Below are 12217 nucleotides of genomic sequence, written 5' to 3'. Positions count from 1 at the left end.
GAACATGTCCTTTACAAGAGAGAAAGTTGGCCTTCAAAATGCCTAGACAAGGTAGCCAAGATGGTGTAGGCGGGAGAGGCAATGGGAGAACCAGGCCCCAAGCTTTCTGCTTCCTGAGACCCTCAGCCCATGTGGAGGGAAAGTGGATCTGTGTGACTCTTCTTTGTACCTGTATTCCTCAGGGTATAATTAGCTCAAAACTCATAAAATATGCCTTTTTTCTTCAAAATTAGAGTGCATGTGCTGCCCAGTGTGGCAATAATTTCTTTAGAATGCAAAACCTAAATGGAAACACATCATTTCCTGTCTAGTCACCCATCAAGGTCCTGGACTAATTTAGGAATTTCCAATGCAATTCCCAGCAGATCCTTAGCAGGGTGGCTTGTGTGATTCATACAGCTAAGATCACATCTAGCGACTGTTTTCATAAGAGATCAAAAATCGTGTTGGAATTGGATGGTAAGGGATTGCTTGCAGGTGTTCGCTGTGGACTCATTTCTACAATCATGCTGTCGCTTTAAGGCAGAGTTTATGTTTTACAGTAGCTTAGGGTCCTTGTACTAAATTTGATTATAATCTCAAAAGTGAACTATTAGCCATTTTATATTAAATATCCTAGTATCTAAACTTAATCATGCTAGATATACGAGAAATCAAAACTCTAAGCCTTAATAATCACTAAAATTTAGTAATCCCAGAATCTGCATTCTGTAATATATTTTTTGTCTTTACTTTGTATTTAATGGAAACAGTGTTATTTAATCAAAATTATATAATAAAGGCAGAAGCAGTTCAAGTTGGATGTTTGCTTCCTATGTAGAGCTCTATGCATTCAGAAGTTTTAAACATGACAGCAAATATGAATCTCTTAAGACATAATTTCTAATGACTCAGAGATAAACATAAACTCAGGTTTTGTTTTGTGTTGTAGGTGTGTACGTTAAGCTTTAGAAAATCAGTGTATAGCTCATCAGCCAAAATTCTAGCAAAGATAATTTGGCTGTCTATAAGAGGTATAAACAAGGTAATTGAAATGAGATAAAAGATAATTGGAAAAGGAATGTGCTAAAATGTGGAATTTGGCTTCCTAAGCAGGAAAAAAAAAAAAATGTGCTTTCAGCTGCCCCCCGCGGTACACAGGCCAACGGAATGTTATTCCCTAGCGCTGTGGTGATTTACCTGAAGCGCGGCACGAAGCACTGTGCAGGAGCTGCCTGCTCCACACCAAGGACTCCGAAATTAATCATTAGAGGATTAAGTAAGATCAACATAAACAAATACCAAACATGGAAGATTTACTTCCGTGGCATGTATTCTCTTTTTGAGCCTCCAAAAGAGGAGACCAAATTGCATGCGAAGGTCTGCATTGAGCATTTTTGTCAATTCACTCAGCATTGTTGAAGAAAAAGTGGGCCATTGACCCAGAATTTTAATCTAAGGCTGTTGTTCCCGAGGTCTGCGTTTGAAGGGCAGGAGCAGGGTACTGTGTTCAGCAGGGGGAGGCCGCAGGCCACTGTCCTGCGCCGCGGTCCCTCCACTCCCCGGCTGTCTCCGCACGCGAGAAGCCTGGAACCAGCCGGGGCTGCAGCCCGGGAGGACACGCGGGACGCTCGCTCGTGTGGGAAGTGAGGATCCGAGCCTCGGAGCTCAGTCACCCGCTGAGCGGCGGGTCTCCTCCCTCCTGTCCTCTGTGATTTCCTCGTGGAGTCCCAAAGTCGTAGGAGCTGCGAGGACCCTGCTGCGTGCGGACCGCGCCAGGGCCTGGGAAAGCGCGCACGATGCTTCAACGTGCATGCTGAGAATAAAAGCGTTTTGCATTGCAGCGCTTATTTAATCATTATATGTATCAAGAAGAGATTCCTAATTATATCTGAGGAAATACTAATATCTCATCAGTTGTCTATGACTGCTGTAACAAACTGCCTTAAACTGATTTGAAATGGAGGGAACACACAGTATGTCCCGGGTAGGACGCGTCCCGGGATGGAACGAGGAGAGAGGCGGCTGCTGGGGGGCAAGGGAGGAGCTCCCCAGGAGCCTCCGCAGGGCGCGTCAGCGATCGCAGGGTGGACATACGGGCACCGGAGGCGCTGGTTTTGGTGTTGCCGTCACCACTTCGTATTCTTGTGTTCAAAGAACTTTGTGAGATTTTCGTGTTTTAAGTGGAAAGTTTTGAGGACTAAATCTGTTGCGATGCATTGAAAATCACATTGACATTAAAATTGTACAGTAATAATACTGAGATTTCATATTGGCAGTATGCCCATTTATTAGTTTAGTAAGGCGTCTTTAGTTTACCAAGATGTTCTTATTTAACAACTGACTATGGTCTCTCCTTCTATCCTATAGGATAGACACGCTGTTCAATGCTTTTTAAGCATTGCTTTTATTTTTAAAATGAATTTCATTATGGAGCTTTTGGAGTGAAAGTGTGCCTGTTTGATACATTTATCTGAAAACAGAACACAGAATCGTGATTAGCTTTTTATATTATGTACAATCTATACTGAGAAATAAAAACGTCGCATTCCCCAAATGAAAACTGCCATTATCCTTATCCAAGAATGCGTATTATTGATTATGTTTTCTCTTCAGATAAATTTACAAAGGAAAATGAGAGTCACTGGGGTGATTACCCAAGGAGCCAAGAGAATCGGGAGCCCAGAGTATATAAAGTCCTACAAAATTGCCTACAGCAACGACGGGAAGACGTGGGCCATGTACAAAGCGAAGGGGACCAGCGAAGACAGGGTGAGCCTGGGAGCCTGCTGGAGGAGAGGGAGGTGTCTCAGGATGCTCCTGCGCTTGCATGCTGCGGCTGAGCCTTGGGGAAGGCCTCACGCAGAAAGCCTCCCACTTCCAAAGCATCATTATTCTCTTGACAATAGGCCTCTGGAACGAAGGGTGTAGGACTTTCTCTAAGTGAAAATTTAGAATGGCAGCCACTTTTAAGGTTTTCTAGAATGCTAGGTGATGTCCCTACCAATACTTTGGCATAAAATAGTAGAATATTAATGAGTGACAACTATGCTTTACACTAACCACGGTCAGCTTTTAATTTCATCCTCATTGCTTCTGTACACACTGGTGCTCTCCTTCATCAAGTAAGTACTGACCAACAGGATTTTTCTGAAAACTAGAAAAACACCACCAAGTGATAGAATGTTTATATGTTTATACACTTCATCTTGGGAAAGTGTATTTTTGTCATTTTACAGAAAATATATTTTTGAGGAAATGGATATAATATGTGATATCTCCTTTAATTTTTCTTATGATTTTCAGAATTTTAAGATTAATTCATCCTAAAAATGTTAATTTAAAAAATCTCATGAGTGCAGTTCTTCCTATGCAAAACCAAACAAGGAATTAAATGCAAGATGTTCACAATCAACCTCTTCAGTTGATTTAAACAAGATTTTCTTTTTATTAGGTTACAGAAAGGTAAAATGAGAATGAGATTTAATGGATTTGACACTTTTTAGTAATTTTCTTAGAAGGAAACATAATGTTTTACTGGATAATAAATATAATTATAATTCTCTTATCCAATCATCTGGATCTTATTGTGAAGATCCAATCCTGACCAGTCAGACCACAAGTTGTCATGTCTGATTGTAGCATTAGAGACACAGAGGGACCAAGAAGGACTAGTGAAAAGTTTGTCCTTCCAAAGTAAAAGTTGAAGTACTGAGTTATAAAATAAAAAAACCAATATACATTAAGTTGAAGCATTTAAGGATCCCAGAAAAGTATTCCACTGACTCTGAAGACTTGGCTTCAAAATTGCTCAAGTGATCATAGTGAAATATAGTTTATGTCATAAACCAGAGTGTTTTATGGTTTTAATTAGGATTTCACTTATGGGTTTTATATCCGTTGGTGATAGCTAGGTCCTTCCATAAGTACTCCAGGCCCCCAAATTATTTAATATAGTCTTTGAAGTATTGTGGCATAAGGTATAGGATCAGTGTATCAAAGTAAAGAAGCCATGCTAGCTCATAATGCAAAGGTCTGGATTCCGTCTTGACCCAGGTGTTCCGTGGAAATGTGGACAACAACACGCCTTATGCGAACTCGTTCACGCCACCCATCAAAGCCCAATACGTGAGACTGTATCCCCAGGTGTGTCGGAGGCACTGCACTTTGCGGATGGAACTTCTGGGCTGCGAACTGTCAGGTGAGCCTCATGCCATCTATTTTTGTAAGGTCTTAAAAAAAAATCAGAAGTACGCTTGGTGAAGTTCGCCACTAACCTGCAGATTTTCAACACTCATAGAAATTCATTGCTGTTATAAAATATCAAGGGCATGGTTTAGTAAGAAATAGTTCATTTTTACTTGTGCATAGCAAATAAACAACGAGTAAAAACATGCTACAGAATAGAATTAATTTAGAAAGGGCAGTGTTTCTTATTGGATGGTCAAAATCAGTGCAAGAAATTCCCATGGGAAGCTCATCAAAGCTGGATATGCCTGCTTGTTTGTTGTAGTACCTAGGACTTACATGTTTTGACAAACCTCAGTAAAAAATGGAATCTGTCTGACTGCCTATATTTAGACTGTTGGACCCAGAAAAAGTGATGCATGTCTTTACCTATCTACCACAAGTGAACTCGTTAAGAACTCTTTTTTTTCTTAACACTTTTGTGAAATTTGCAAATTTATCATCCCACCCTAGGGAACAATATTTCAATACCAAGATGGGTATTTAAGGGGCCAGGGAGATGGCTCAGTAGAATAAGTGCTTGCCTGGCAAGCCCAAAGGTCTGAGTTCAAATCCCTGGTTCCGGGAAAAAAAAATATGGGTGCTTAATTCATTCTTGGGTCCTGCTTAGCAGGAAAACTGCCTACTGTGCAAACTCTGGTTGCCCAGCCCAAGGACAGTCCAGCAGAGCACCCCGTGCTAAGAAGTCCTTGTCCTGCAAGCGTCCTGATGCTGGGTCCAGAGATGAAGATCTAGGGAGCGGACCTCTCAGTCCTCCCATTTCTGTTCTGAGATAAATAGAAAATTTCCCCTAGGTGTTTCACACTGACTCACTTGGTTGGTAATTCTTGTATTGCCAGCATCAAATTTTACCTATTTTTGTCACAAAAACCCAGAGAAAACAGAAATTTCATGCACAGCCATTTTCTAACTATAGACTTAAAATATGGAAAATACCTTTGCTAAACTTAAAACAATGACTTTTCTCCAAACTGATGCAAAATATTTATTCCAAATTATTTTATGCACTAGTTTTTCCCTCAATATATTCATGCTAGCCACATCTTTTTAGACTGCAAATAATGTCATCAAAATCATCTTAGTTTTTGGAATATCACAAAAATTTATATTTTACAATCCATTCGCTGCAAGAATAACACACAAGGTCCGTGCAAACAGGTGTCTGGGAGGTTTAAACTCATAGGTTAAACTCTGTTCTCTGTATCTGACTTTTCTCCTTAGACTTGTTTGTGATACCTAGAACAAAGGATATTTAGGGAAATAAAGAGCAGCTTTAAAAATAGCTAATCTCAGAGAACCCACAGAAATATATGAGTGATTTGGTCAGGAGAGTGAGTCTATTTTTAAGACTCATTTTGATTCTCCCTTATACGTTTTGGGAAGCAAACACACGGTGTTAGTGGCATTCATTACGCAAACTGATCTCTTCCCTGTTTTCGTCGTTTGAGCTGGTTTATTGATTTGTGCGAATCTCGGAAGAATTATTACCGTACAACGATGACACTGCAGGTCGCTGTACCACCCCAGGCCACTGCCGTCCTGAAGCCATTCATCATAAAGCAATCACGAGGAGGTCGCCACATGACGAGACGCGCCGTCAGCCCGTGGGTTAGTTGCTTAACATCCCCGTTGCCGATTTTTCAGTCTCTGATTCATGGGCACCAGCCTCCCCTACGTGGTGCAGCTACACCCCTAAGGTGTAAATATATTTTCCTTTTGAGTTTGACGAGAGGTTACACCTGACAATTTACAGATTTTATCTTCTCAAAAAGAAGCAGTGCTCCATCTCTCAACCCTGCAAATTGATTTTCAACTTACATTCAGAGAATATTTCTCCATGGTAGATTTTAAAAATAGAGAATTGCATTATAGAAATAATCAGCTTAGGTCTTGGGACTCCATTTTCTTCAGGAGTTGTCCACACTGGCCAAAGAAGTAAGTAACTTAAATGCATGGATGCCGCGGAAGAGAAGGGAACTGTGACATGTGACGCGCCAGGAAGAGAAGTTCACGATATCGCTCGGAAGTAGTGAAAAAGTCCCAAACTATTTCCTGAAGTTGAATACAGCATTCTAATGCGCTGCCTGCTCTGTCATTTCAAGGAACAGATAGGAGATTTTTAAGCATGACTAGAAATAAGATCAGCAGTTAATACCTTCCCAGACACTTTGAAAGAATGTTTCCAAATCATCTAAAATAGACACAGCTTACTATGGTTTGATTGAAATAGTACATAACCATAATTAGAATAATTATGAACAAAGAATTGAACAAATAATTTGAACAAATAATTCCTCATATTTCTTCTTCACTAAGCAGTGAACAATTGAATGGATATGAAATGAATTTTATGATACACCCGCAGCAGCCCAGAACATCCTGGTATCCAGTATTGTGTTATGTTGCAAGAGGGACAGAAGGACGGCCTTCTTTTTTCTTACATCTCTTCCACAAATGAGGCAAAGTTATAGAGAGACTTGGGAACAGCAAGGAAAGGGTAGGGAAGAGGGATAGGTTAACATGTCTCATGCAGTCAGAACTCATTACCCTAGAACTTCCCAGAGATAAACAGCCAGCCTGTGCCTGCTGATCAGCTTACGGTTCTTGAGATATATACGTGGTTGTTTACTCGCTCAGACTTTGCATCTAGACTTGAGGGCTGTTTTTATCATGCGCTTGGCATGTATATCTTCTCTTCTCAAGAAAACATGTGGTAAGACAACAACCCTTCCTGACATCTTTTGCCATAATTTAAAGAAAAAGTACCCCATGGTGGTATGGGGAGGGGAGAGGACAAATATGGCTGAGCCTCAGGAAGCAAGGAATGGTGGAGCAGAGCAGAAGGAAGTCACCAGAGTAAGAGTGATAAGTGACCAATTCTAAAGCACTTTTCTTCTAGCCTTGACTAAAACGAGTCCTCTTTAGCAACTGCCCCCATCAAAGGATGTTCCTGTGTACTCGCAGATATGCTACTAGTTGGTGGCTTCATCCTGCTTCCTTTCGGGGTCAGTTTTATTAAATAATCAAGCTGTTGAAAACTTCCTGGATGCTAACTGCTCCAGTAAGCTTTAAAAATATTTCATTAAGGAAGTTTTCAACGGATAGTATCCTTCCCTTTATTTCTGTCTTGCTTAATTTTTTTCAGCACAATTTTGCAGTCTTGTTTGTTAGTACATATCTGTAGTACACAATGGCTGCATTTGTCGTGGGGAGCTGACACATGCACATAACACATCCTGCTGTGTCCTTGTTCCCTTCCCATCTCTCCCTCCTGCTATCTCCCCACCTCTTAGTCCCCCTCACTTTTGCAAAAGAAGTAACCTCATAGAACATTTCTTAGAGGAAGTTTGTATTGTTATCACCATTTTACAGATGAGAAAACTGAGGCCAAAAGTAATAGGTATAAGGCCATGCAACCAGGAGAGGGGACCCAATGGAAAGTGAGGAGCACAGAATTAAAGAAATTCATGCTTAATCTCTGCTTCTTGCCTGACCAAACTCATCGTACCTTGCAAGCTTCTTGGTCACAATGTGGTGGATTTTATATAAAGAAGGTTCAGTCCTGTGCTGGCTTCATAATAGGATCAGACTTTGTATTACAAACTTTGTAAATTATATATATATATATATATATATATATATATATATATATATATAATGTTTATACTTGTACTCAGTGGCAGACAAATCCAAATTCTGCATTATATCAAGCTTGGAAATAGATGCAGTAGATTTGAGACTCTTTCACGAAGAGTCAAACACAAAGGTTACTGAATCTAATTAAAATAAAAGACTGTACTAGAAGATCTGTCTAGCAGTGCGTTCTCCCAGCACTGGTTTCTCCTGTTGCCCAGCAGCTGATGTTCTGCGTGTGCTCCGAGCCTGCGGTGTGCTTCGTGCCGACTCGGGCTTAGTTTCCTGCTTTTTGCAAGCATCCATATCGCTGCAGCCAGAATCAGTGATAAAGATTAGCACATATTTCTTAGACAACAAACTGCTGTCCAGTTTAGAATATAACAGAGGAGCAATTTCTGAAGATAGCTTTGTACTGAGGGAATTTTCATTTGCAGGATTATGAAAACAAATAAAAAACACCAAATAGGCTTTATGAGAAAATGTCCCATTTTTTAAAGACACAATGAAACTGTTGAAAAGCAAAGAACACTTATGAGGCATCTGGTAATGAGGCAGGAGAGAGTTTTTCTATATGGTTTTCATTTTGCAAAATCATCTATCAAAAGAAAATAGTTTAAATTGTCTGTATTGTTTTCAATGTTTCCAAAATAGCTTCACACACAGAGGCCTGAATTGGCTATCTTATTTTTCTATTTTCTTCTTTCTGATTGCAGCCTCTTCTTTTGAATTTAGATGCTCTCTCTTTTGGGGGGATGGAGAGTATTCGGTTTCAGTTTCTCTTGCTTATCCTGAATGAGCATAGAGAGTTTCCGGGATGATAAATTATTTTTCTCATGGAGCTTTTCATTTCCTTTCAGGCTGCTCAGAGCCTTTGGGAATGAAAACAGGACACATCCAAGACTACCAGATCACAGCCTCTAGCATCTTCAGGACCCTCAACATGGACATGTTCACCTGGGAGCCCCGGAAGGCCCGGCTGGACAAGCAGGGCAAGGTGAATGCGTGGACCTCTGGCCACAACGACCAGTCTCAGTGGCTGCAGGTAATAACACCCCCCATTTCCTCCTCTTTACAGAATTTCCTGTTGCTTCCACGAATGTCTGCGCTGTTACATGCACACGTCTGTGGCACACCTAAATGGCTAAAGCAGAAATCCCTATGAAGTCCCAGTCTTGAGCCATTTTCACTTTGGTATTTATTTAGAAATGCAACTATCAGATTGACATAGCAGACTGTGCCAACCCTCTCTGTGTGTAGATTACCTGATTGCCTGTGCACAAATCAGCATGTTAATTTTCATCTGTTCTAATACCTTGCGTTAACATTTGTTTTAAACATGGATCGAAAGGACAGTGAAACCATGCCACTGACCTGCAAGTGGTCTCACAGCATCATGAGTCCTGACTTATTAGCTCCTTACCTGTGGTTGCTAAGCAATAGAGCAAGTGGACTACACTCTCCTAAGAGAGTTGCCTATAGAAGGGGAGCATAGATTCTGCAGCGTCTATTTATAATTTTTGAATGAAGCATGGTTCCGGGAAGTGCTTTCACACCCAGTCTCCATGAAATGCACTTACTTGTGGAGTGCTTTGAAGTGTGCATGCGTTTCTTAATATTTTCCCTGACAAAAACAGAAAGCTCAATTCCATGAGGTCATACCCTCCTGGCCTCTCTGGGCCATGCCTGTGAGCAACTCTGTGATAATTTGTGGAAATGCCTACAGGCCACAAGCACAATTAAAATAGCTATCCTGATTGACCTGTGTTTTGCCAAATCTGAAACAACTGTTACCTGCTCATCAGTAACCACTTTCAAGCCTTTTCACTTATTCTTATCCCTCCTCTCATCCTAGTTAGAAATCCTTACTTTTCCTTTGCTTTGTCTTTGCTTTCTGCCTGGATGTTTGTTCTTCCTAAGCTCTGCTGGGCTCCTTGTTAGCTACTATGCATATAGACAGCTGCGCACGTCTTTGCCCTACTGCTGCCCCCGAAGGCAGGGAGAAGATTTGCTGTCCGTCACCCCAGCACCCAGCTTCCTGTCCTCTTCTCATGTGTGTTTGTTTACTGCGTGAGGTCACTTACCTAGCAAGTGTCCCCATTTATTTGTGTCAGTCCCATGCAGCATCACAGAACACCCGGTGTGACAGTGACCTGAGCACCAGCAGCACTTCTCGTACTAAGACCTCACCTTTAAAAAAAATCTTTTATTTGGCTAACGTGTCATCACATTTGCTTTCCTCCGGGCTGCTCTTCGCCAGGGAACCTTCTGAGCCTTCTTCCTCATTCTGTTCTGCTGCAACTGATGTCTCTCACCAGCTCCACAAGCTCACATGATGGAGCCAGTACTGGTGATTTCAACTTCTACAAACACCCAACAACCCTGAAATAGTGTCACTCTCTGCCACAACTGCAATGAGACCACTACAATGTCATCCTCTTTCCGTGATTTTCTCAAAAAAATCTTTCCAGTTTCTCTCCTTACTCTTCAAAGCAAAACTACTTTCTATTTGCGTGTGTGTATGTGTGTGCGGATGTATGTGCTCACACATACACATGTGTGTGCTTCTTGTTTTAAGTCTTTCGATCCATTCTGTCAGTCTCAGAATAAAATGTAGATTCCTTACTGTGGCTTAAAAATCTTGGCATAATCTAGCTCCATTTCGGCTTTATGACACTCTTAAATGTCCTCTAGTTTCTCTTACCAAGCACTGTCTCTTCTTGTTCTGTTATAAATATTCTCTTAGATGAAAAGAACAGCACAGCCCTGCAGCTGCACTCTGGAAGGGCCTCTCTCTGGGGAGTCCGGCTGCCAGTGTCTCTTGCCTGTGTCTGATTTAAGCCCTTTCTTTACACAGTAGCCTCACTTTATCTTTCAGGGCCACAGCCCAAGACCCCAGTGCACGCCCCCATCTATGGATCATACCAAATCCTGTATAGACAGTAATACCTCAGTTCATGAACCCTTTGGTGCATAAACAATTCAGTCCTTGATAAAAACATTTAGCAAAATTTTGCTTCTGCTCACAAACTCCACATTGGGTGACATACACAACCCCAGCCATCTTCTCCATACAAACACATCTGTCTTCCCAAAACTCCTGAAACAAATTTCGAGAACTAAGGTAATCACTGTGCTCTCCTTCTCCCGGCACACGCATGCACCACTGCCCGTGAGAGTTAGAGTTGACTTGTCTGTCTGTCTTGCTTGGCTCCATGCCACCTTCACACTATTCTGCAGCTTCGGGGCCTTTGTGAAGTATGATGAGGCTTACTGAGACACAAGCTCTATGACATGACGACAGCCTGCTAACTGAGATGCTGTGAAGTGACTACTGGCTCCGGGCTATGGTGGACAAGGGTATATTTCCTGCCCTGTGCAGGACTGGGCAGAGGAGTGTTTCATTCACTGCTTAGAATAGAATACCAGTTAAAACTGACATATTGTTTTTTCCCTCTTCCATTTTCTACTTTTGAACTGAGTCTGACTGTGGGTAACAGAAAATATATAAAGGAAAACCCTGGGAAGAGGAGGCTGCTGTGACATTGTATTCTCTTTAGTTCTCTGCTGCAGCCTCAACATGCTGCATCGGAGTGTCCCTACACTAAACTGGTGGCTTCAGGAGGTCTCCAACTGCACCTCATCTGTCCAGGCCCAAACCCAAGGTTTAAAATGATACCTGCTACATGACAGGGCATAAAGATTTCTTGAATGAATGAGCAAACAATTATTCCAGAGAATAATTCAAGTTGTCAATTGGCACCTATGTGGCATGCAGGTTTGATCTTCATTGTAAGAGCTCAGCTGATGCAGTCTCACTGAGAGTTATCTCACAATACAGTTGTGTATTCTGGGGCTAAGAATAGATGCCAGGGCCTGGAGGAGGCTAGGCAACTGGTCTTCCATGGAGCTGCACTCCAGTCCCCTCCGCTCACATTTTTAATCAATATTTTTATTTTAATGTCTAAAATGTTATGTTGATGAGCAGGCTTTTTGCAATATAGAAATTAAATTATACTAACACACAGCATTTTGTGTTCCTGTTTTGAGGAACCATAGAAAAAATTCCTTCCATGTGTTAGTATTGACAATAGTGAAAATAAACCTTTTCTATAAAATGTTTTAGTCATTATAGAGTATTCTTAAATGGTAAACATTCAAATCATATCTCGTAAGAGCTGGATAAAACTAATATTGGTCAAGAGTCCTAGTGTCTTTTGGACCAAGACAAGATATTTTATACCTCAAAAGAAACTCAGACATATTTACATAAACTAGAGGGGGGCCGGGGAGATGGCTCAGTAGAATAAGTGCTTTCCTGGCAAGCACAAAGGCCTGAGTTCAATCCCCGGTTCCG

The 12217-nt window shown here is 41.3% G+C and overlaps 1 protein-coding gene across 2 annotated transcripts in view; it reads left to right on the top strand.

The window, feature by feature from the left end:
• Positions 1-12217, top strand: part of Edil3 (EGF like repeats and discoidin domains 3) — a 468998-nt gene that overhangs the window by 336480 nt on the left and 120301 nt on the right. For both annotated transcript variants that reach the window (XM_023700990.1, XM_023700989.1), the window contains 3 exons: positions 2596-2751; positions 4036-4180; positions 8721-8905. In XM_023700990.1, coding sequence (XP_023556758.1) covers positions 2596-2751; positions 4036-4180; positions 8721-8905 — 486 coding nt within the window. The remainder of the gene's footprint in view (positions 1-2595; positions 2752-4035; positions 4181-8720; positions 8906-12217) is intronic.

Source organism: Octodon degus, unplaced genomic scaffold, assembly GCF_000260255.1.
Source record: "Octodon degus isolate 3935 unplaced genomic scaffold, OctDeg1.0 scaffold00129, whole genome shotgun sequence".
Lineage (NCBI taxonomy): Eukaryota > Metazoa > Chordata > Mammalia > Rodentia > Octodontidae > Octodon > Octodon degus.
This window is presented reverse-complemented; position numbering and strand designations above follow the sequence as displayed.